Raw genomic sequence first — 25,807 nt, 5'->3', positions numbered from 1 at the left:
CTCCGGGGTTCTATCGGCTCAGTTTCCACCCTGACATCATCCCCACTCCCATGAGGCTCCCCCTCATGCTCCTCCTCTGGGGCCCCGGGCTTGTGGGGGTACAGCTGGTGGAAGCGCCTCAGCAGCAACGGAGCATGCACATTTTCCACGGGTTCCCAGAACCGCTCATCTGGCCCGTACTCCTTCCAGTCCACTAGATATTGCAGGCGGCCGCAAGAAAGGCGGGAGTCCAGAATCTCTGTGACCTCAAACTCCTCCTCCCTCTCCACCAGCACTGGCGGCAAGGGGGAGCCGGCCGAGCGATGAGGGTCACCAGTAACCAGGGGGACAGCAAGGACTGATGAAAAACAGGATGGATCTTCATGGAGGGGGGGAGAGCCAGGTGAAAAGCAACAGGGTTAATCTGGGCCGTAATCTAGACAGGCCCCGTGCAGTGAGGCGCGAGCTTCCTTGCGGGTGAGTGAGAGGGGACAACCAAACCCAGTCCCCCAGTTGCAGAGACAGACCGGCTGGCGCCATCGGTCCACAGAAGCCTTGTAGGCTGACTTGGCTTGCTAGAGTCCCGTAAGAGGTGGTGTACCGCTCAAAACTCCTCTAAAAAGTCATGGGCCGCTGGCATTGAAGAGGGAGCTAGGGTGGACAGGAAAGCCTTGGGGTGGTAACCAAACTTGGCAAAAAATGGAGTTTGGTGGGTGGAAGCATGTCAGGCATTGTTATAAGCAAATTCTGCGAGAGGCAGTAAGGAACACCAGTCATCTTGCTGGTAATTGCATAACAGCGCAAATAGGGATGGCGGAGAATTCCACCACGGATTCCAGTGAGGCCAGATTCTGCAGAATCCAGCCCCCCGGAATCCTTGGCGGAATGGCCTCTTGCCCCCTGCCCCCCCGCGGAATCCCCCGGGACGGCACTTACCTGGGGCGGATGCGGCGGATTCAGCAGTGGCAGCGGCGGCTCCGGTGGCGGCGGCGGATTCGACGGCGGCAGGTGCGGTGGCAGGTGGGGCGGGTGTGGCAGCGGTTGTGGTGGGTGCGGCGGTGGCTGGTCTCCTGGCTGGGTGCAGCAGGTGCAGCGGTGGCGGCAGGTGCGGTGGGTGCGGTGGCGGGTGCTGCGGTGGCGGCTGGTCTCCTGGCCAGGTGCGGCGGGTGCGGCTGGTCTCCTGGCCAGCTGTGGCTGGGCTCAGCGTATGCAAATGGTGGCAGCTACAGCGGCTGCCATTTGCGTTCGCTATTTTTCACCGTTCTACCCTACGTAAATATTTACGTAGGCTAGAATGGCGAAAAATAGCGAACGCAAATGGCAGCTGCCGTAGCCGCCGCCATTTGTGTACGCGTTTTTTTTTTAACTTTGCCGTGATAGGCTATGTAAATATTTACGTAGCCTATCACGGTTAAGTACAGGGAAGCAAACGGCGGCAGCTATGGCCGCCGCCATTTGTGTCCCTGCTGCCCAGGGGCCAGATGTTTGGCTGCGGGTGGAGCTGGCCGGCGGCTCTGCGGAATCCCCGTGGAGCGGAGCCGGTCAGGCAGGACTCTGGGGGGAAGGACAGAGCGCCTCCCCCCCACCGCAAAGCACATCCGCGAAATGGTAAGTGACTTTCGTACATCCCTAAGCGCAAATATTGCTCCAGAGTCTCACTGGTGCACTCGGTCTGACCATCCATCTGTGGGTGGTGGGTGGAGGAAAGACGGAGCATCACATGGAGAACCCCAAGTAGCTCCTTCCAGAAATGGGCAGTGAATTGGGCCCCCCATCTGAAATGAGACCCTCGGGCCATCCATGGAGCTGGAAAACATGCGCCAAAAAAAGCTCCGCTGTCTCCCTGGCTGTGGGCAACCCAGAGCAGTGGATGAAATCCAGAGCTCTACCTCTCATACAAATCTTCACCAAGGTTGGCCATAGAATCCCTGTCCAAATGTCTGGAGACGGTGAGTGGCTGGATGGGGAGGAATAAGCTGAAGCTGAACCCTGACAAGACCGAGGTACTTTTGGTGGGAGACAAGAGGAGGCTGGAGGATGTTGACCTGGTGTTGAATGGGGTACGGCTACCCTTGAAAGACCAGGTCCGCAGCCTGGGGGTCATTTTGGACTCCCAGCTGTCCATGGAGGCTCAGGTGTCAGCTGTGAGCCAGACAGCGCCATACCAACTCCATCTGATATGGCGGCTGCGCCCCTTCCTTCCTGACCATCTGATCCCATTGATAGTACATGCCCTGGTCTCCTCTCGTTTAGACTACTGTAATGCGCTCTACGTGGGGTTATCCTTGAAGACAGTTTGGAGGCTGCAGCTGGTACAGAATGTGGCGGCTCACCTGATTAAAGGCAGCCACCAGCGAGATCACATCACTCCAGTGCTGATGGAGTTGCACTGGTTACCAGTTGTTTTCCGGGCCAAATTCAAGGTGTTGGTTTTGACCTTTAAAGCCCTATTAGGGAAGTACGAAAATCACTTACCTTTCGGGGATTATGCTGATGGTGGGGGGGGGAGGCACTCCGTCCCTCCCCCCAGAATCCTGGATGGGGGGGAGGCGCTCCGTTCATCCCCCCCAGAATCCTGGCCAGCTGGCTGTGCTCCACAGCGATTCTGTGGAGCTGCTGGCCGGCTCTGCCAGCAGCCGGACATCCGGGTGCTGGCTAGCAGGGACACAAATGGCGGCGGCTGTAGCCGCCGCCGTTTGTGTCCCTGCAGTCAGCCGTGATAGGTAAATGTTTACGTAGCCTATCATGGCTGATTTAAAAAAACAAACAAACAGACGCGCATACGCAAATGGCGGTGGCCATGGCCGCCGCCATTTGCGTTCCTTATTTTGGCACGTCTTAGTCTACGTTAACATTTACGTAGACTAAGATGGCAAAAATAAGGGGAACGCAAATAGCGTAGCGTCTATGGTCCAGCCTATCTTAAGGAGCACCTCCAGCAACACCAGACAGGCTGCTTAACAAGATCAGCCTCGGATGGCCTTCTCTCTGTCCCATCAGCCAGGTCAGCTAGACTGGTGGGGATGAGGGAGAGGGCCTTTTCTGTGGTGGCCCCCACTTTGTGGAACTCCCTCGCTAGGGAACTCCGCCATGCCCCCTCTTTAATGAGCTTCCGCCATGCATTAAAAACGTGGTTGTTCAGGCAGGCGTTTGGGGTGGGTTAGGGTATTTTAGAAAATGTTTTTATTGTAGAATTTTATTGTTTTAAACTGTTTTATTATATGCTGTACATCGCCCAGAGTGGCTGGGTGACCAGCCAGATGGGCGATTAAAAAAATTAATTAATAAATAAATGAAATGGGCCATCTTAGAAAACAAATCCACCACCACCAGAATAGTGGTCTTACAGTGTGAGCGAGGCAAGTCAGTGATGAAGTCAAGGGAGAGCAGTTTCCAAGGTCCAGAGGGGGTAGGCAGGGGGTGAAGCTAGGGATGGACGGAAGTCACTTCGTGACTTCGTGACCAGCATGCTTCGTGGTGGGGGGGAGGCGCTCCGTCCCTCCCCCCAAAATTCTGGCTGGGGAGGGAGGCGCCCTGTCCCTCCCCGCCAAAGTTCTGGCTGGGGGGGGGAGGCGCCCCATCTCTCCGGCCGCGAAACCTCGTGTCCTGCCGGGACGCAAATGGCGGCGGCCGTAGCCGCTGTCCCTGGTCTGCAGTCAGCTGTGATAGGCTACGTAAATGTTTACGTAGCCTATCACGGCTGACTTTGAAAAAAAAAATAGTGTGTACGCAAATGGCGGCGCCCATGGGCGCCGCCATTTGCGTTCCTTATTTGGGCATGTGTAGTCTATGTAAACATTTACGTAGACTATGAAAAAAACGTAGACTTTGAAAAAAAAAAAAGCACGTATGCAAATGGTGGCGCCCATGGGCGCCACCATTTGCGTACGTGCTTTTTTTTTTTCAAAGTCAGCCATGATAGGCTACGTAAACATTTACGTAGCCTATCACGGTGTTTTTTTTAAAATCTAGCCGTGATAGGCTACGTAAATCTTTACGTAGCCTATCATGTTTGTTTGTTTGTTTGTTTGTTTTACTTGGAAATGGCAGTGGCAGCCAGTCGGAAGACTGGCCGCCGCCACCACACTGCCGCCGCACCACCGCTGCACCGCCGCCACCAGGGACATTCGAGCAAGGTAAGTCCCGTCCCGGGGGGTGGCGGGGGGGTGGCAGACCGTTTCTCCACCAATTTCGGGGGGCCGAATGCTCTGGCATTCGGCCTCCCTGAGATTCGTGGATAAATTCTCTGACATCCCTAGGTGAAGCAAGCCTGTGGGCTTGCCTGAGGGGGCCTTCGCCCGCTGGCAGGTTGGGCAGGAGGCGACATAGGTCTTGACATCCCGACAGACCCGAGGCCACCAAAAATCCCGCGTCACACTGTGCAGGGTCTTGGCGAAGCCAAAATGCCCAGCGGTGAGGGAGTCATGGCACTGATGGAGGACCTTCTTGCGGAGGGGTCTAGAAGGCACATAGACCCGGCCGGAATGGTAAAGCAGGCCACCTTGCAAAGAGGAGGGGGTAGAGTGGGGGGGGCAGAGGCTAGCCCCAATTCCTCCACTTTTGTGAGAACAAAAGCATCCTGAGCCTGTGCAGAGTGAAGGAGCTCCTGCCAAGAGTGAGGCACCGCAGCTGCTGCCAGGCTCTGGGGGGGAAGAATCAGAGGGGGGGATTTCCCTCACCCCCTGGCTGGAGGTCAGGCTTATGAGAAAGAGCATCTGCTTGTAGGTTGTCGGAGGCCTTCACATGGCAAATCTTAAGGTGGAACTGGGAAAAAAAGCGCGACCACCTAATCTGCCGCTGGTTAAAGGCACGGGCTGTCTGAAGATGTTCCAGGTTGCGATGGTCAGTTCTAACTTCAACTGGGTTCTGTGCCCCCTCCAGAAGATGACGCCAGGTCTCCAAAGCAGACTTGATAGCCAACAGTTCCTTCTCCCAGATGGTATAATTCCTCTCAGACATGTTCAGCTTCCTGGACTGGTAGGTGCAGGGTTGCAACCTGCCACCCACCCGATCTGGCTGAAAGAGCACCCCCCCCACCGCAAAGTCAGAGGCATCAGTTTGCACTACAAAGGCTTCCTCAGGTCGGGATGTAACAGGATCGGCTCAGAACTGAAAAGCCTCTTAAGTTCTTCGAAAGCCTGTTGGGCCGATGCCGTCCAATGAAAAGGAGATTTCTTGCCCTTAAGGAGGTCCATGAGAGGAGAAGTGAGCCGAGCAAAACTGGGCAGGAACTTTCTGTAAAAATTAGCAAAGCCCAGAAAACGTTGCAAGTCCTTCTTGGTGGATGGAGCCTGCCAGGAGAGGACAGCCTGGACCTTTGCAGGACCCATCCTGATACTGTCAGCTGAGATAATGTAGCCGAGATAGTCCAAAGAGGTTAGGACAAATGCACATTTCTCCAGCTTGGCATAAAGATGGTGCTCCCGGAGGCACTGGAGGATGGCGGAGACATGGTAGTGATGGGCATGGGGGTCCTCAGAAAATATAAGTAAATCATCGAGATACACAATGAGGAAAATGTCCAAATAGTCCCGGAAGATGGCATTCATAAAATGCGAAAACGTGGGGGAGGGGCGCAGGTGAGCCCAAATGGCATCACTAGGTATTCATACGCTCCGTACTGGGTGCCGAAACAGGTCTTCCACTCATCCCCCTCCCAGATGCGAATCAGATTGTAGGCGCCACGCAGGTCCAACTTTGTGAAAATCTTGGCTTGCCCCAGGCACTCCAGCATCTCAGGGATCAGGGGGAGGGGCTACTTGTTGGGGACCGAGACCGAATTCAAAGATCTGTAATAGTGCACTGGGCGGAGTTCTCCAGATTTCTTAGCCACAAAGATGGTAGGGGCGCAGGCGGGGGCGGAGGAAGGGTGAATGAAGCCACGTTTGAGGTTTTTGACCAAAAACTCCCGCAGAGCTCGACGTTCCAGCTCGGACATTGAATACAGTCGTCCAGCAGGGATGGTCGCCCCCGGAATGAGGTTAATGGCACAGTCAAATGGGTGGTGGTGGGGAGCTGGTCAGTCTCCTTCTTGTTGAAAACATCCCTAAAAGCCCCATACTTCTCTGGGAGGATCACGGTAGCTGAAGAACTGCCAGAAGCAGACGAGGAGGGGGAGGAAAGGGTAAGGCCTGGGCTGGGACTGGCACCTCGGTCAGGAGGCAATGCTCCTGGCAGTAGGGAGACACAAACTCCACTTGCTGAAGCTCCCAAGAAATCTGAGGATTATGCTTAGAGAGTCAGGAAACACCCAGCACTATTGGGTATTGGGGAACCTTGGCCAAGTGAAACTGAATCTGCTTAACGTGGGACTGCACGCATAGGGATGGACGAAAATCACTTACCTGATCCCAACGCTTGCTTCGCAGTGGGGGGGAGGCACTCCGTCCCTCCCCCCGAAATTCTGGGTGGGGGGGAGCACCCCGCCTATCCAGCCACGAAAGTTCTTCTGCTGGGAAGAAGAAGAAGAAAAAAAGTGATAAAAACGCTATTTGCGTTGCCCTTATTTTCGCCGTAGTCTACATAAATATTTACATAGATTACCCGTGCCAAAATAAGGAATGCAAATGGCGGCGCCCATTTACATATGCGCTTTTTTTTTCTTCCCAAAAGTCAGCCGTGATAGGCTACGTAAACATTTACGTAGCCTATCACGGTGTTTTTTGAAAATCTAGCCGTGATAGGCTATGTAAATCTTTACGTAGCCTATCACGTTTGTTGGATTTTTTTTTTTTCACTTGGAAATGGCGAAATTCAGGCCGGGGGGGGAGGCGCCCCGCCTCGCCCGGCCGAAATTCAGGCCAGGGTGGGAAGCGCCTCGCCTCGACTGCCCAAAATTCAGGCCGGGGAGAAGCGCCCCGTCTCCCTGGCCGCGAAAGAAAAAGTAAAAAAAAAAATAACCCCCCCGTGATAGGCTACGTAACGATTTACGCAGCCTATCACGGCTAGATTTCCAAAGTCAGCCGTGATAGGCTACGTAAATCTTTATGTAGCCTATCACGGATGATTTTGAAAAAAAAAAAAAAAAGCGCGTACGCAAATGGCGGCAGTGGCAGCCAGTTGGAAGACCGGCTGCCGCCGCTGCAACCCCGTCGCCGCCGCTGCAACCCCGTCGCCGCCGCCGGGAGCTGCTGCCGCGAGGGACATTCACTGAAGGTAAGTCCCATCCCGGAGGGTGGCAGGGGGTGGCGGACCGTTTCTCCACCAATTTCGGGGGGCCGAATGCGTTGGCATTCAGCCCCCCGGAGATTCGTGGAGAAATTCTCTGACATCCCTATGCACGCGCAGAGTGAGTGGAGCTGTAATCTGGGTCACCGCGCCTTAAGAAAGAGGATGCCCATCGATGGTCTCCATTGCCAAGGGGGCATGAAGAAGCAGGGTAGGAATCTTGTGGAAGAGGGTGAACTTTTCGTCCATGAAACTGGTCATAGCCCCAGAGTCCACTAAAGCTAGGGCCTCCACCCCACCCCACTGGGAGGAGCGGAGGTGAACACACAATAGCAGATGGGAGGGTGGGTGGGTTGCGGAAGGCACCCACCTGGTGTGGAACCGACCCCCACACTGGAGACCCCCAACAGGCTTGGGGGGCAGCCTAGTCAGGCCTGGGGATGAGGAGGAGGAGGAGGAGGAAGGAGAGAAGGGAGAGGCAGTGGGGCTGTGAGTCTAGTGTGGCAGGTTTTGGTGAAATGTCCCAGCTTTCCACACTGAAAGCATTGTCGCTCCGCGCGCCACCGCTCTAGTTCCTCCAGCAGCAGTGGGTAGGGATGTACGAAAATCACTTACCTTTTGAGGATTATGCTGATGGGGGGAGGATTCCGTCCCTCCCCCCGGAATCCTGGCCGGCTGGCTGTGCTCTACCGCGATTCTGTGGAGCCGCTGGCCAGCTCTGCCAGCAGCCGGACATCCGGCTGCTGGCTAGCAGGGACACAAATGGCAGCGGCCATGGCCGCCGCCGTTTGTGTCCCTGCAGTCAGCCGTGATAGGCTACGTAAATGTTTACATAGCCTATCACGGCTGATTTAAAACAACAACAACAACGCGCGTACACAAATGGCGGCGGCCATGGCCGCCACCATTTGCGTTCCTTATTTTGGCACGTCTTAGTCTACGTAAAGATTTACGTAGACTAAGCACAAATAAGGGGAACGCAAATAGCATAACGTCTACACTATTTGTATTTGCATACACGCGTTTTGTTTTGTTTTTTAAGTCAGCCGTGATAGGCTATGTAAACATTTACATAGCCTACCAGGGTGTTTTTGTAAAATCTAGCCCTGATAGGCTACGTAAATCTTTACGTAGCCTATCACTTTTTTTGGTTTTTTTTAACCTGGAAATGGCGGCGGTGGCAGCTGGTCAGAAGACCGGCCGCTGCAGCCGCCGCCACCACGAAGAAGATCTGCCCAGGGCAAGTCCCGTCCCAGGCGTGGCGGGGAGCTTGCGTAGCTCGCAGCTGCATCAGCGTCTCCTCTACCCCCACTGCAGGGGCGAGGGGTGGGGGAGGGGGCAGGAAACATGGGGGAATGGGAGGAGGGAAATCTCAGCTCCCAGCACCCCGCCGGGTCTGCCGGTGCCCCTCCAGCTGACTACCTATCTGGAGGCAGGTCTGGATGAGGTCCTCCAAAGTAGGCGGGCTAGGTGTGCGCACCAGCTCATCCAAGATCTTGTCGTTCAAACTAGGGATGGCAGAGAATTTCTCCACGAATCTCGGGAAGGCCGAATGCCAATGCATTCGGCCCCCGGAAATTGTTGGTGAAATTCTCCGCCCCCTCCGCCCCCACGGGATGGGACTTACCTCCCTCGAATGTCCCCCTCGGCGGTGGGTCCTGGCGGCATTTCAGTGGCGTTTCAGCAGGGGTGGGGGCGGCGGCCGTTCTTCCGACTGGCTGCCGCCGCCGCCATTACAAAGTGAATGTAAAAAACTCCCCCACACACGTGATAAGCTATATAACGATTAACGTAGCCTATCACGGCCAGATTTCCAAAGTCAGTCGTGATAGGCTACGTAAATCATTACGTAGCCTATCAGGGGTGACTTTGAAAAAAAAAAGCGCATACGCAAATGGCGGTGCCCATGGGCGCCGCCATTTGCGTTCCTTATTTGGGCCTGGGTAGTCTACGTAAAGATTTACGTAGACTACAGCGAAAATAAGGGCAACGCTATTTGTGTACGCGCTTTTTTTTTTTTTCCAAAGTCACCCGGGATAGGCTACGTAACGATTTACGTAGCCTATCACGGCTGACTTCGGAAATCTAGCCGTGATAGGCTGCGTAAATCCTTACGTAGCCTATCACGTTTTTTTTTGTTTTTTTTTACTTTTTGTTTCGCGGCCGGGGAGACGGGGCGCTTCTCCCTGGCCTGAATTTCGGGCGGTCGAGGTGGGGCGCCTCCCCCCTGGCCTGAATTTCGGTCGGGCGAGGCGGGGCGCCTCCCCCCCCGGCCTGAGTTTCGGGGGGAGAAGCGAAGCGCCTCCCCCCCACCACGAAGCAAGCTGTGGGACAAGGTAAGTCCCTTTCGTACATCCCTAATTTGCCTACGCGCTTTTTTCCCCCCCAAAGTCACCCGTGATAGGCTACGTAACGATTAACGTAGCCTATCACGGCTGACTTTGGAAATCTAGCCGTGATAGGCTACGTTAATCATTACGTAGCCTATCATGGGTTCCCCCCCCACTTTTTCTTTCGTGGCTGGGGAGACGGGGCGCTTCTCCCCGGCCTGAATTTCGGCCGGGCGAGGCGGGTCGCTTCCCCCCCCGGCCTGAATTTTGGCCAGGCGAGGCGGGGCGCCTCCCCCCCCGGCCTGAATTTTGGGGGGAGAAGTGAAGCGCCTCCCCCCCACCGCGAAGCAAGCTGTGGGACCAGGTAAGTCCCTATCGTACATCCCTAACAGCTCCGATTGGGCCCGGAAAATCTGAAAAAGTCCCTTCTCACCAGAAAACGTTTCTGGCAGAGCCACCGGGCACTTGTGGCGGGGGGGAATCAGAGGTGGTGGGGGTTGAACCGCAGCTTGCAGATTCTGTACGGCAGTTGTCAGTTGAGCCACTTGATCACGAAGAGCCTGGTTCTCTTGCTCCAGAGCTTGCACCACCGGGTCCCTGGCAACCTCCATCGGCAGTAGGAGAAGAGAGAGAGAAAAAAGGGGAAACGGGGACCAAGCTGTCAGGAGATCCCTGGCGGCCTCTTTCAGTCTACTCCAATAGCTAACCCAAGACACAGACAAAAGGATTCTTTTTAAGCCTTTAACCCTTTTACAACTTAATGACTCTTTCAGATGCTAATGACCAGCGACTAAGCAAGGAACAGCAGAGTGGCCTTTGTGCTGAGTAGGCGGCTGCCTGGTCCCCGTTTGAAGGAGAATCATGGGAAGGCCCTGAACTTATGGGCTAGGGAGGGTTCCTCCCTCTTTCCTTGGGTCCTTGGGACGCGATCGTTGCTTGCGCGCCAAATGAGCGCTACGCCTCCTTTCCACGCCCTCCAGCTGTTGTCGCTCCCTGCATCTGCAGCGAGCGTCCAGCAAGCCCCCCTCCCTCCCTCCCTCTCTTGCTGCAAGGGTCACTATCTATCTCAGGAATGCTGGCAGGAGGAATCTCTGCCAGCTGCTATGCCTGTGAGAGATGAGCACACTCCTCTCCCACGGATTGCTGTTCCTCTTCAGAATCAGAACTGCTCTGGGGTTCTATCGGCTCAGTTTCCACCCTGACACATAGCACGCCAGGGCTTCCTGTCCTCCACTCTCTCCCAGAGTGTGCTCAAGTTCATATTCATTGCATCGGTGATGCTATCTAGCCATCTCATCCACTGCCGTTCCCTTCTCCTTTTGCCTTCAGTCTTTCCCAGCATCAGGGTCTTTTCCAGTGACTTTTCTCTTCACATTAGGTGGCCAAAATATTTGAGCTTCAGCTTCAGTATCTGTCCTTCCAATGAGCACTCAGGGTTGATTTCCTTTAGGACTGACTGATTTGACCTCCTTGCAGTCCAGGGGACGCGTAAGAGTCTTCTCCAGCACCACAGTTCGAAAGCATCAATTCTTTGGCGCTCAGCCTTCCTTATAGTCCAGCTCTCACAGCCATACGTTGCTACTGGGAAAACCATAGCTTTGATTATATGCAAGGTGATGTTTCTGCTTCTTACTGTGCTGTCTAAGTTTGCCATAGCTTTCCTCTCAAGGAGCAAGTGTCTTTTAATTTCATGGCTACAGTCACCGTCTGCGGTGATCTTGGAGCCCAAGAAAATAAAATCTGACACTGCTTCCATTTCTTCCCCTTCTATATGCCAGGAAGTGATGGGGCCAGATGCCATGATCTTAGTTTTTTTGATGTTGAGTTTCAAACCAGCTTTTGCACTCTCCTCTTTCACCCTCAACAAGAGGCTCTTTAGATCCTCTTCACTTTCTGCCATTAGCGTGGTATCATCTGCGTATCTGAAGTTGTTGATAATTCTCCCAGCAATCTTAATTCCAACCTGTGATTCATCCAACCTGGCGTTTCTCATTATGTACTCTGCATATAAGTTAAATAAGCAGGGCGACAATATGCAGCGTTGTCGTACTCCTTTCCCAATTTTGAACCAATCGGTTGTTCCATGTCCGGTTTTTACTGTTGCTTCTTGACCCTCGTACAGGTTTCTCAGGAGACAGGTCAGGTGGTCTGGTACTCCCATCTCTTTAAGAATTTGCCACAGTTTGTTGTGATCCACACAATCAAAGGCTTTAGCGTAGTCAATGAAGCAGAAATAGACGTTTTTCTGGAATTCTCTTGCTTTCTCCATGATCCAGCGAATATTGGCGATTTGATCTCTAGTTCCTCTGCCTCTTTGAAACCCAGCTTGTACTTCTGGTAGTTCTCGGTTCACATACTGCTGAAGCCTAGCTTGTAGGACTTTGAGCATAACCTTGCTGGCATGTGAAATGAGCACAATTGTGAGGTAGTTTGAACACTCTTTGGCATTGCCCTTCTTTGGAATTGGAATGTAAACTGACCTTTTCCAGTCTTGTGGCCACTGTTGAGTGTAGCAAATTTGTTGGCATATTGAGTGCAGCACTTTAACAGCATCATCTTTTAGGATTTTAAATAGCTCAGCTGGAATACTGTCATCTCTGCTAGCTTTGTTGTTAGTAATGCTTCCTAAGGCCCACTTGACTTCACTCTCGAGGATGTCCGGCTCAAGTTCAGTGGCCGCACTATCATGGCTATCAGGGACATTAAGATCTTTCCTGTATAGTTCTTCTGTGTATTCTTTCCACCTCTTCTTAATCTCATCTGCTTCTGTGAGGTCCCTGCCTTCTTTGTCCTTTATCATGCCCGTCTTTGCACAAAATGTTCCCTTGAGATCTCCGATTTTCTTGAAGAGATCTCTAGTCTTTCCCATTCTGTTGTTTTCCTCGATTTCTTTTAGGGGTGGACGAAACTCACTTACCTGTCCTCGAAGCTTTTCGTGGTGGGGGGGAGGCGCTTCGCTGCTCCCCCTGCGAAGTTCAGGCCGAGGGGGGAGGCTTCCCGCCTCGCCCGGCCGAAATTCAGGCCGGGGAGGAAGCGCCTCTCCTCACCGGCCGCGAACTCAAAAGTTTTTTTTTTTTTAAACGCCCCCGTGATAGGCTACGTGACGATTAACGTAGCCTATCACGGCTAGATCTGCAAAGTCAGCCATGATAGGCTACGTTAATCGTCACGTAGCCTATCACGGGGGCGTTTTTGTTTTTTTTTCTTTGATTGGAATGGCGGCGGCAGCAGCCGGTCGAAAGACCGGCTGCTGCTCCTGCCCCGGACGAACACCCGCTGAACCGCCGGCCGGACCCGCCGCCGGGAGGGACATTCGGCAAAGGTAAGTCCCGTCCCGGGGGTGTGTGTGGGGGGCGGGGGGGGTGCGGAGAATTTCTCCCCTAAACTTGTTCGGGGGGCCGAACACGTTGGCACTCGGCCCCCCGAAGTTTCGGGGAGAAATTCTCCGCCATCCCTAATTTCTTTGCATTGTTCATTTAAGAAGACCTTCTTGTCTCTCCTTGCTGTTCTCTGGAACTCTGCTTTCAGTTGGATATATATTCCCCTTTCTCCCTTGCTTTTCGCTTCCCTTCTTTCCTCAGCTACTTGTAAAACCTCCTCAGACAGCCACTTTGCTTTCTTGCATTTCTATTTCTTTGGGATGGATTGAGTTGCTGCCTCCTGAACAATGAGACGGACCTCCGTCCATAGTTCCTCAGGCACTCTGTCTATCAGGTCTAATCCCTGAAATCTATTCCTCACCTCCACTGTATATTCATAAGGGATATGATTTAGGTCATACCTGAATGGTTTAGTGGTTTTCCCTACGTTCTTCAATTTCAGCTGAAATTTTGCAAGAAGCAGCTCATGATCTGAGCCACAGTCAGCTCCAGGTCTTGTTTTTACTGACTTATACAGGTTCTCCATCTTTGTAGGGACGTCAGAGAATTTCACCACAAATCTCAGGGAGGCCAAATGCCAGTGCATTCGTCCCCCTGAAATCGGTGGTGAAACGGTCTACAACCCCCCCGCCCCCCCGGGACGGGACTTATCTTGGGCGAATCTTCCTGGCAGTGGCGGCGGAGGCTCGGCGGCAGTTTGGAGGTGGCAGCTGTGGCGGCTGGTCTTCTGACCGGCTGCCGCTGCCGCCATTTCCAGTAAAAAACAAAACAAAACGTGATAGGCTACGTAAAGATTTATGTAGCCTATCACGACTAGATTTTAAAAAAAATACCGTGATAGGCTATGTAAATGTTTATGTAGCCTATCACGGCTGAACAAAAAAACAAAACAAAACCGCACGTACGCAAATGGCTGCGCCCATGGGCGCCGCCGTTTGTGTTCCTTATTTTGGCATGTCTAGTCTACGTAAACATTTATATAGACTACGGCAAAAATAAGGGGAACACAAATAGCGTAGCATCCCCTTATTTTCGTCGTAGTCTACGTAAATAGTCTACGTAAATAGTCTTAGTCTACGTAAATTCCCATGGGCACCGCCATTTGCGTAAGGATGGTTTTTTTTTTACTCAGCCATGATAGGCTACGTAAACATTTACGTAGCCTATCACAGCTGACTGCAGGGATGCAAATGGCGGCGGCTACGGCCGCCGCCATTTGCAGACCCGGCCGGCCAGGATTCGGAGGAGGAGGGACGGAGCGCCTCCCCCCCACCTCGAATCACATTTTGTCAAAAGGTGAGTGACTTTCGTACATCCCTACATCTTTGGCTGCAAAGTACATAATCAATCTGATTTCGATATTGACCATCTGGTGATGTCCATGTGTAGAGTCGCCTCTTGTGCTGTTGGAAAAGAGTGTTGGCTATGATCAGCATGTTCTCTTGGCAAAACTCTATTAGCCTTTGCGCTGCTTCATTTTGTACACCAAGGCCATGCTTGCCTGTTATCCTGGGTTATTTCTTGACTTCCTACTTTAGCATTCCAATCCCCTATGATGAAGAGGACATCTTTTTTTTGGTGTTAGTTCTAGAAGGTGTTGTAGGTCTTCATAGAACCGATCAACCTCAGCTTCTTCGGCATCAGTGGTTGGGGCATAGACTTGAATTACTGTGATGTTGAATGGTTTGCCTTGGATTCATACTGAGATCATCTATCATTTTTGAGATTGTACCCCAGTACTGCTTTTCCCACCCTTTGGTTGACTATGAGTGCTACTCCATTTCTTCTAAGGGATTCTTGCCCACAGTAGTAGATATGATGGTCACCTGAATTAAATTCATCCATGCTTGTCCATTTTAGTTCACTGATTCCCAAGATGTCGATGTTCAATCTTGCCATCTCATGTTTGACCACCTCCAGCTTACCTTGATTCATTGATCTGACATTCCAGGTTCCTAAACAATATCGTTCTTTACAGCATCGGACTTTCTTTTCACCACCAAACACATCCACAGCTGAGTGTCCTTTTGGCTTTGGCCCAGCCGCTTCACTCTTTCTGGCGCTACTTGGAAATGCCCTCTGCTCTTCCCCAGTAGTATATTGGACACCCCCCGACCTGAGGGGCTCATCTTCCAGCGTCATCTCTTTTAGCCTTGTGATACGTTCCATGGGATTTCCTGTGGTTTCTTGGCAAGAGTGGGTTGCCATTTCCTTCTCCAGTGGACCACATTTTGTCAGAACTCTCCGCTATGACCTGTCCATCTTGGGTGGCCCTGCACGGCATAGCTTATGACTTCACTGAGTTACGCAAGCCCCTTTACCACAACAAGGCAGTGATCCATGAAGTGATATGGCATGGCGGCCGTATCGCTGGCGCTTCACAGCCGGCTGGTGGCTCTGCAGAATTGCAACGGAGCAGAGCCGGTTGGCCAGGATTCCGGGGGGAGGAACGGATTGCCTCGCTGCCCCAGGCGGATTCCCCCCAGAGCAGCATGTAGGGAATCCGCCCATCCCTTCCCAAAAGTGAGCCCCTCTGTGGACTGGTGTACTTGTGAAAAATGACTGACTAGGGGCAGACCTAATCTCTTGTTCCATATGTTGCTGAAATGCTCACGCATATGTAGGGATGTACGAAAGGGACTTAACTTGTCCCGCAGCTTGCTTCGTGGTGGTATGCTTCGTGGTGTATCCCCATGGGGCGCCGCCATTTGCGTTCCTTATTTGGTCCCGTAAAGATTTCCGTAGACTACGGCGAAAATAAGGGGAACGCGCTTTTTTCTTTCTTTCCCCAAAGTCACCCGTGATAGGCTACGTAACGATTTACGTAGCCTATCACGGCTGACTTTGGAAATCTAGCCGTGATAGGCTACGTTAATCATTACGTAGCCTATCACGGGGTTTTTTTCTTCTTCTTTACTTTACTTGTAATGGCGGCGGCGGCAGCCGGTCAAAAGACTGGCTGTTGCCCCCGCCCCCGACGAAACCCCGACAAACCGTCGCCGGGACCCGCCGCTGGGAGGGACATTCGACAAAGGTAAGTCCCATCCCGGGGCGGGGGGGAGGGTAGAGAATTTCACTGCCGATTTCGGGGGGCCGAATGCGGTGGCACTCGGCCCCCCAAAGATTCGCGGAGAAATTCTCCGCCATCCCTATGCATATGTCTCTCACGTGGCCAACATAAATTTTATCACAGGTACATTTGATAGCATAGACTGTATGTGCACTACTACAGGTGGAAAATGGTCTGATCTCATAGGTTTTCTTGACTGCTGGGTTCACAAACGTCTGGCATTTTTGGTGTATTTACAGAATATACAATGGCCACAAGGCTGGTACCCCCAGGTGCCGTGGCACCAGGAAGGACTGGCTGAGGTGGCCTGGTTTGTAAATGAGTGTTGCCGTGTCCCAGCCAATCCTTACGGTTCATAGTCCTCTTGAAAGTAATGCAGGGTTTGTGTACAGAGCCAAGTTGTTGTTGTTGTTGTTGTGGTTAATGTTCAGGGAGGCTGTTTTAAGGCTGGGGGCTGCATTTCAGTGATCATGGCTCCTTGTAGCCTGACGTCCTCCCCCCTCCTCATCAAAGCAAAGCTTCTGCTTTTCCATCTGGTTGACCCCTGACATGGACTTCCACCTTGCCAATGTGCATAGCCTCCTCCCACTGCCTGGACGGAATGCAGGCGGGGTCACTGCTCTTTTCAGCTGCACATGCATGCGCACAGTTGCTCTCCCTGGTTATGTGGAGGCGTTGCAGTCACCTCTGCAGTCGCCTTCCCCCTCTGGACTGAGCTGTGAGGGACAGTAACTGCGGAGTGGCAACAGCCCCTCAGGGAGGTGAGTCTCCATACAGTCTCGGAAATCCACTTGTCTTTGAGGACAGGGCAGGAGAGTGATCTTTCAGAGTGGGACAGGAGCCCTGGGATCAAGGATTCACCTTAAGCATCCAGACGTCCAGCACCTTGTGTTCCTGGCCAATGAGACCCACTGCCCTCCAAGGACTTCCACAGGAAAGCTCCATTGGTGCACCCTCCCTCCCCCCGCAGAGGGAACCGTGTTTCAGTTCTCTGCAGCCTGAAGCCTCAGCCTTTCAATTACTTCCACCCCAAGTCACACGGTTTGCTGCTCATCATCACATTCCCTGGATTCAGCTTTCCCTGGCTTGCATGCATCTAGTCCCCAAGGAGAGAGTGAGAGGGCGGCATGGGGAGAGAAGTGGGGTGATTAAGAAGTCCCCCACCACTTCCAAATGTCAGTGGAGCCTAGTGATTATCTGTCATTGTTCCTAGGTTTAGGGGTGTGATTAAGGCTGCAATCCTACACCCACTTACTTGGCAGTAAGCCCCATGGAACACAATGGAACCCACCTCTGGGTAGACACATATAGGATTGGCATTCCCTTCCCTTTGTTTTGTGTGCTTTTAAAGGACGGGCTTTCCTCATTTCCTTCCCTTGCCATAGTTTTCTGCCTGTTCTAGGGATGTCAGAGAATTCCACCACGGATCTCAGTGAGGTCGAATGCCAGTGGGGCTGAATGCACCCTGAAATCGATGGCGGAATGAAGCCCCCCACCCCACCACCCCACGACAGGCGTGCAAAACGGAGCACTTACCTGCTGCCGTTCGTGCTGCTTTGTGAATGGTGGCCGCGTCTGCAGCCGCCATTCGCTTCCCCATTTTTGCTGTGATAAGGTACGTAAATACTTACGTAGCCTATCACGGTTAACGCAAGGATGCCATTATTTATGTAGTATTTATGTAGCCTATCATGGCAACCCCCCCAAAAAACAGCGAAAGCAAATGGCGGCGGCTACAGTGGCCGCCATTTGTGTTCCTTTTTTTTTTTTTGCTGTTTTAGCCTACGTAAATATTTATGTAGGCTATTACAGCGAAAAAAAAAGAGAAAACAAATGGCATAGTGGCCGCTATTTCCGTTCCCTTTTTTTTCACCGTAATAGCCTACATAAATATTTACGTAGGCTAAAATGGCAAAAAAAGGGGAACACAAATGGCAGCCGCCATAGCTGCCGCCATTTGTGTACACTGTTTTGTTTTTGTTTTTTTTGCCGTGATAGGCTACGTAAATATTTACGTAGCCTATCACGGAAAAATACAGGGATGCAAATGGCGGCAGCTACGGCCGCCGCCGTTTGCATCCCTGCAGGTTGCCCAGTGGCCAGATGTCCGGCTGCGGGCGGCCCTGGCTGGTTGCTCTGCTGAATCTCCGCGGAGCGGAGCCGGCCCGGAGAGAATTTTGGGGGGAGGGACGGAGCGCCTCCCCCCCACCGCGAATGTCACCCTTTGAAAAGGTACGTGACTTTCGTACATCCCTACAGAGGGTAAATTAAGGCAGGAATTGGATTTGTAGAGGGTTGGAGTTCGAATTTTGAGGAAAAAACAATCACAATTAATTAATTAATTCTGGCTGAAGAGTGGAATGAAAATACACTTAATTAATGAATGAATGAAAAGTATTTTCATTCCACTCTTCAGCCAGAAAGGATCCCAGAGGGGCTTACATATAATCAGTAGAACAGGCTAGTCCCTGCCTCCCAGCTTACAATCTAAAAAAGACACGACACACAAGAAAAAGGGAATGAGGAGGCAAGAGAAATGGTTGGTGGAATGGCCATGCTTCCCCCTCTCACCTCCCTCAGCACAGTCTGCTGGTGCACCCCTTTCCCAAAATGGCATTGTGACATGGCCTGACACAAAAATGCCAGTTTCACAGAAGACAAACTGATGAAGCTAAAAGCCAAGCAACTTGTCCATACAGTGTTTTTGTATGGCAACTTGTCCATACAAAAGCCAAGCCTTGAACATACAGCGGAGATGGTGTCTGGCTCACAAAACTACTCTTTTGACCCACATGAAGAGGAAGGTCACCCATAATCAATTTTCCTCTCTCTCCTTGACACAGAAATATTATCCCCAAAACACTCACCCCATCTCGGGAAACATACGCTGAACACCCACCACCACACACAAAATATAGACACAACACACAGACAGACCCCTGGACCACTTTGTCCACCCACAAGCACCCACCTCAAAGTTTTAACATTCTGTAAAAGGAGGGGGTGTTTAGGGGGCTTCATGTGCATCGAGAGAGGTGTCTGAGGTGCCTTGGTGCCCGTGGATGTCATATTGGAGAATGCAGCATTAGGTGCTAGTGATATCTGCATTATCACATTCCACATTATACCATTACTGTAAGTGAGACAGTAGCTGGGGAGAAATGGGTTGTTCCCTAAATTTCCTAACATTACCAGGTCTTGTATTCCCTGTTTATAGGCATTTACTTGAGATTATTTGGCAACTGTCTATCTTGGACTTAGAATTTTTGGTGTATACGGGGTTTTGTTAATGTTAAGACTCAGACTTTGGATAGCATTTGTTTGGTTTGCTAAGTTAACCTAATACCAGAGTTACAAGTCAGGTTAAACTGTGCTCTCTCTCTCACACCAGTGGAAGCTGGTGGCTCCGATTTCAGTGGGGTTGGAAATCCGCTCCGGGTTTCAGTGAGAACCAGTCAGGACTCTAAAGGAACTATAATTTTGAAGTTTGGGGATGCAATGGACACTGGGTTAGAAAGTCTCTGGGCAAATCATCGAATCTAATCAGACACTCCAGACCAGAGGTCCCCAGACTTTTTGGATCTGTGGGCACATTTGGGAATTTGAGAAACTACTGTGGCCACCACCAGAAAATGGCTCCCACTGAGGATGTGGCTAGTCATAAAATGGCTGCCCTGGGGGACTGGCTGGTCAAAAGTGAGCTAAAGAGGGTTGTGTATTGGGGAGAGAAATAGTGAGGCTAGAAACAGGGAGAGAGGAAGAAATAGCACACAAACAGGTAGAGGAGAGAGAAGAGTCAGGCTGGAGGCTGGGAGGGAGGAGAAAACAGGCAGACAAAGGGGTAGACAAAGAGCCAAGCTAGAGGCTAAGATGGGGAAAACAGTGAGCTAAAGAGGTGGTGGGATAGAAATAGTGAGACTAGAAAGGGAGAGGAAAAAAAAGACTTCCCTAACTTTTCCAAGGATGTACGACATTTCAGGTGTCCGGATCGGAGACAGGCCCAGAAGCTTGGAAACATTTCTTTTTTATGTTTTAGGGCTTTTGTTATCCCCTACCCCATGTGCTCAAAATGGTAACAACAGGATTTCAGCCATTCCCCTTGAGTCTAGCACTGCCCAGTCAATGCCAGTTGTTATTCACCTAATTCTTCTTACCATTCTCGTGTTGATGCCTTCTGAAGTTTTTCTGTTTTTGTTCATATGGATGGTAACTAACTAGTCTTGCTAAAATCCCCCCCCAACTTACGACCCTTTGTGGTTTCTTCTTCTCCAGACCCTATGTCTCCCCCATTTCTTCTGGCATTATTCTAGGCCAATTGAGGACATGCCAATGAATTTGCTCACATTGGGTTTTTCCCATTTGGAACAAAATACTTCTGCTTTGCTCACTGTTCATTCCTGATGCTTAAGTGATGGCTTTCAGCTCAAGGTTAGCTACGATCTCTTAGCTTCAGAGCAGACTCTTACCATTGGTCCCTATGCTTTTGCCTTTTAAAGCTGTTCTAGTACCTAAGTGCTGTCCAGCTGTACAATCCCTAACTGACCTAGCCATGGCTTCCACATAGTCTCCCTTCCAGATATCTCTGTTCTGACTTTGTCAGGGAGGGGCTCGGAAAGAGTTTATACCAACATGTTCAAAGCAGTAACAAGGCTGTGCCAAAAACACTGGACCATGGGCTATGGAGAAGGGATATTACTAGCAATGTTAAGTGGGGAATCTTTTGTCCTCATCAATAAAATACCCATAATAGAGGGACCTGATCTGAAAGGATCTCTCCTCCAAGGGAACCCCAAAGAGATGCTCAGTGCTAGAGACCAGGGTGCTGAGTGAGTGACCAGCACCGCATGTTTTCCAAGGGGGTCCAAAGTCACTGAGTTCAGTTGTGCTGCTGGAGCTCCAGAGATATTTCACAGAGCAGGGCTAAACAGGAAGAGGGCATCAGATGACCAGAGCCAGTGTCCTGAGCAACAAACACCATTCCACTCTGAACAACTAGTCATGGGGTAAAACTGGAGCACGTTTTCCTTGAAAGACAAATAGCTTATCTTGTACATGTTGTAACCTCCTCTAGGACTTTCTCCTTCCAGCTGCTGCAATGCCTGGTCTCCTGAGGTCTTCACTCTCATGCTTCTTTCTTCTCCTGCTCTTTCCACTGGCCTCCAGTACTGCTTCTGAAGATGAAAGTGTGGTGGTCACCAGCAGTGGCCCTGTTAAAGGCAAGCGTGTCCTGGCTGGCTCTGGCTCTGTGACTGCCTATCTGGGCATCCCTTATGCTGAGCCCCCTGTGGGGAAATTGCGTTTCCAGAAGCCCCATCCACATCAGCCATGGAGACAAGTCTTGGAGGCCACCGACTTTGGCAACGCTTGTCCCCAGTTCATTATTTCTGGCTTTCCCGGGGCAGCCATGTGGACTGCCAATCGACCACTTTCAGAAGATTGTCTCTTTCTCAATGTCTGGGTGCCCCATCCACGGCCTTCTTCACCAACTCCTGTCCTTGTCTGGATACATGGAGGGGGTTTCTTCACTGGCACATCATCCCTGAACATGTACAATGGGGCATCCTTAGTTGCTTATGAGAATGTTGTTGTGGCTTCCATGAATTATCGCCTGGGGGCTCTGGGCTTCCTTTCATTACCGCCAGCTGCCCCAGGAAACATGGGCCTCTTGGACCAACAGCTGGCCCTGAAGTGGGTAAAGGACAATGCAGCTGCCTTCGGTGGAGATCCTGCTCGGGTGACCATTATTGGTCACAGTGCTGGTGCAGCCTCTGTGGGTTTCCATCTCCTCTCACCAAGTAGCCAGCCCCTGTTTGCCCAAGCCGTGCTTCAGAGTGGAACTGCCCATGCTGTCTGGGCTTGGATGAGTCCTGAGGAGACCAAGCAGAGAGCCCTGAATTTCGGTCAGCTGCTAGGCTGTGCAGAAGGCAGTGATACTGTTGTGGTGAGCTGCCTACAGGAAAAAGATGCAATGACTTTTCCCCAGCATGAGTTATCCATATTTCTAAAAAGCAAGTTCCTTCTGGACATTCCCTTCACACCAACTACAGATGGGGATTTTTTGCCTGACGAACCACAGAAGCTTCTGGAGGCTGGGCGCATTCAGCTTAAATCGCTCCTCATTGGGGTCACTTCTGATGAAGGGTCTACCTTTGCACCACATCTTTTTCCTGGCACCAATAACAGCCTAATCAGTTGGGAGCAACTTCTGCAAGGGATAAGGATGACGGTGCGAAACGCAACGGAAGAGGCTGTCCAGGCTGTGGCCCTGAAGTACAGTGAAGAAGGCCAGGGTCCAGCAAAGCACCGTTGCGCCATGTCACAGTCCAGTGGCGATTACTTCCTTGTATGCCCAGCAGCCAAATTTGCTGCAAAGGTCAGCGAAGCTGGGAGTCCTGTGTACAGTTATTCCTTTACACATCACACCTCTGGCTCCGTTTGGCCTGAGTGGATGGGGGCAGCCCATGGTGCTGAGGTACCTTATGTGCTCGGGACCCTTGAGTCAGCGGTGGGCGTCAACCACACATACACGGAGGCCGAGGCTGCGCTGAACCGTCAGGTGATGCGGTACTGGGCAGAGTTCTCCAGAACTGGGTAAGGTATTAACATTTCCTCTTATGCCCCGCTGCTGTATGAAGAAGGAAGGCCCATCCCTTCAATAAGTACCTGGATGATCCTGGGTCAGGCTGAGAGAACAAAAATTGCACAAATTTGCATATGCTAATTTCCGTATGCAAATATATGTTCATAATGAGAAATAATTAGTATAATTTAACTTTTCTTGAAGGTAAACTTATTAACCTCTTGCTTGCTTTCAGGACAGATGTCCCAAAGTGTGCTTACTTAAATTTGCCCTCTGTGCTCCCAGACTTTTCTTCAATCTTTCTGGCCCAAAGCCAGATGGGAAGGATGGAGTGCCTGAGACCGCATGGCACCTTAAACATTTACCAATTAATGAACATGGCACACCAGCAAGGAGGGGGGGCGTGTGAATGCATTGCAAACTATTAGGCTGGGGAGCAATCCCCATTAAACATAGTGGGATTTACTTCTGAGTGAATCCTCACTCGCTCTTCTCCCCATCCCCCATCCCCAACAAACTCAGGCAGAAATATTCAAGGGAGGCAGCCGGAGGGGCAGTGCATGTGGGCAAAAAGCCAGCTAATCCAGTGGGATCAGAGGCAACAGATATCATCAAGGTCCCTGTGCCTTTGTTTCAGGAAGTGCCATTTTTCTCCAGGTCCATGAAAAGCAGCACCTTTCAAAACAACTTTCTGTACAATGGACTCCTGTCCATGAAAGGTTATTATGCCACAGTAAATTTGCGACTCTTTCAGGTGCCACAGGGCATTGAGCTTTCAACACAAAAGAGCGAGAAGCCCCTATGCTCCTCCCACATCTATTCAACTTAGTTTTGTGCAAGCCCGCAATGCCGAGGAGGACCATGCACCCGCCAGAATCTGGCCGCATGGATCATGCGAAAAGGAGGTGCGCTCCAGGAAGGTCATTGCAGAGCCGAAGAGCTACAGACGCACTCTAGCAAGCTGGGGCAAGCCTGACACTGTACGCTGATACTCATCCATTACCTTGCCCCAAATTCAGACATTGCTCCTAATTCAGACCCTTTCTGTCAAGCAAGACACTTCTATCTTCCCCCCGTTTAGGGGCCTGGGCCACCTGGAGAAGCAACAGATGAGGAAGGCTTGAGGATGGGGAGGCGAAAACTGTCTCCGCCGCTCCTCCCGTGCTGCATTGCAGGACTGGAAGCCTCCACTTTAAGGGGCTTTTTGCCATCGAGGCCACCAGTGATCAGACTGCATCCTCAGCCTGCAATCCTAACCACTCCTAACATGGAGCACGCTCCCTTGTATACCGTGGAGTGAACATGCACGGGATTGTAGTGTAAGCTGTGCAGCTCTTTGGGTAGAATGGTTGCACGGAAATGTTTGCACCAATTGAACACTACACTTACACCTCTGTACACTTCGGGCATAGGGGTGGTAGTGATTCAGATGTAAAAATGACGATGACAAAAGTAATAAAGCTGTGATGATGATGATGACGAGGAGGTTCCAGTACTGTCAACTTCCTTGGGGCCCTGATGATCATGCCATGTGGTAGGATATACATTTAAAACAGGAACAATGACATCAGCTTTGTTCTCAGCTCACACACAGCCACCCTCCCTACTGGATTACAACTACGTTTCACTCCCTCCGCAGGAATCCCACGGGGTCGGTGGCCGATGAGGTACAGTGGCCGCTCTACAATGCCACACAGCAGAACTTCTTTCTCCTTAGCACTGAGCCAGCCCAGGTTATGAAGATCTCTCCTGCCCGACTTTGTGGTTTCTGGGAAACGCTTCCTTTGAAGGCTGCAGATCCACGTGAGTTCAGCACTTGCTCTGAAAGTGTGTCATTGATATCTCATGGGGAAGATGTTTCTAGTAACGTTGCTTTCTATTGAAATGTCTAACTTGTCCCTGGTTATCTAGCCGTAGTCAGGACAGCCCTATTTCTCTGCACATTTTTTCTTTCTCCTGCAGACCAATTGGGAGAGGATTCTGTTTCTCCAGGCAAGGAGGAAGATGGGAAGATGGAATCCAGTACTCAGTAGAGTGAATCCCCATGAAAGGTCAGCAGGGATGCAGTGGGCTGCTTAGAGCTCGGGCGTGATGCGCAGCCCAGAAGAACGAGGAAGACCGAGAAATGAAGTACCGAAAGAACAAGTGGGCAGAGCACACTGAATACGTAGAAGCAGAACATCTCCACTCCTTCTCTTCTTTTTGCCCTGCTCTTCTTTTGCGCAGTCTGCATCTAAACCTGTTTCCTGCTGCGTCAGGAGCTCTAAATCCAGATCCTGTAAATGTATACCTTGGCACCTCCCCAAAGGGTGAGCACCCTTATCGTGGTCTCCCGTAGTGCCAACAAAGTGGATCTCATAGCTTCCCCGATCCAAACCAAGGTGCATGGTGCCAACACTGAGGTGATCTGTGAAGAAATAAAACTTTGTTATGCCTTGCACCCCACTTTGAGCTGTAAAATGTTTCAGGGCTTCCAACACTTACCCAGGATTCGGTTTCCTTCGAAGGAAGTCACTGGGGACTTTTGGTGAGAGTAGCACTGGTGGACCGGGGAGTGAGGCTGGGGGTGGGGGTGGGGAGACTGCATTTGGGAGCCCTCAGAGCTTGGGGCCCCAGATCTCCATCCAGTGGTCCGCCTCAGTGATGAGACTGCTGTCAGCTGCAAATGACCTGCAGAGGGTTGTTTCCTTCCAGGGAACATGGGGCTTGACAACAAGCAAATTTTGTTCAGTGTGTATTTCCTATCAGGTTTATTATTCTCTGTTTTTAATACTCTGAAATCTAATTGGGATGGGATGTGACTTCATGAGCGGCACAAGGGCTGGCCCGCAAGCACTGTGTGCATCTGGCATCTTCTCAAACAAGTGAGAAGAAAAAAGGCCTCCCACCCCAAGCCAAACCTGGTGTGTGTGTATGTCTGTGTGGGGTGTGGGGGATGACTTTACAAGTGTCAGAACAGCCTTCCCTGGTCAGAGGGCTATCTGCAAGCTGTAGTTCAGAAGAACCTCACAGGTGATAGCTTAGCCTCCTGATTTTCCCTCAGAGCATTTCTACATAAGCGATTTATTGCACATTCGTAACTGGCCGCTCATGGAAGTTCACATGATGTCGTCAAACTCCAGGACATCTCCCGCACTTCCCCCTTTATCCTGCTTTCAAAACGTTCGGAGATCAAGTGACAAGGGACGTTGCTGCGTTCCATCAGCTGTGTGTAATGAAGGCAAAGCCCTATTATCACAGCGCCATCTCATGGCCGTAAAATGAAACATATAGAAGCATATAGAACTTGCCGCAGAAGGGC

General features: G+C 51.4%; 1 protein-coding gene across 2 annotated transcripts; it reads left to right on the top strand.

The window, feature by feature from the left end:
• The first annotated feature begins 16,577 nt into the window (after positions 1–16,577).
• LOC146355263 (acetylcholinesterase-like) lies at positions 16,578–24,951 on the top strand. 2 transcript variants are annotated; one of them, XM_084840808.1, is made up of 4 exons: positions 16,578–16,687; positions 21,014–22,517; positions 24,146–24,309; positions 24,469–24,951. In XM_084840808.1, the coding sequence occupies exons 2-4, from the start codon at positions 21,022–21,024 to the stop codon at positions 24,537–24,539; spliced, it is 1,731 nt and encodes a 576-aa protein (XP_084696934.1). In that variant the 5' UTR covers positions 16,578–16,687; positions 21,014–21,021; the 3' UTR covers positions 24,540–24,951. The 2 variants fall into 2 exon arrangements, with proteins under 2 accessions (XP_084696934.1, XP_084696935.1); XM_084840809.1 differs by having other exon boundaries at positions 20,998–22,517.
• Positions 24,952–25,807: the final 856 nt, after the last annotated feature.

The sequence above is a fragment of the Heloderma suspectum genome, chromosome 2 (genome assembly GCF_057233095.1).
Source record: "Heloderma suspectum isolate Gila_16-S chromosome 2, 16-S_ref, whole genome shotgun sequence".
In the NCBI taxonomy this organism is placed as follows: Eukaryota; Metazoa; Chordata; class Lepidosauria; order Squamata; family Helodermatidae; genus Heloderma; species Heloderma suspectum.
This window is presented reverse-complemented; position numbering and strand designations above follow the sequence as displayed.

Coding starts and splice junctions, on each gene's coding strand:
- LOC146355263 (XM_084840808.1), top strand. CDS start 21,022: ATGCCTGGTCTCCTGAGGTCTTCACTCTCATGCTTCTTTCTTCTCCTG. Junction 22,518..24,145: donor GCAGAGTTCTCCAGAACTGG/GTAAGGTATTAA, acceptor CTCCCTCCGCAG/GAATCCCACGGGGTCGGTGG. Junction 24,310..24,468: donor TTTGAAGGCTGCAGATCCAC/GTGAGTTCAGCA, acceptor TTTCTCCTGCAG/ACCAATTGGGAGAGGATTCT.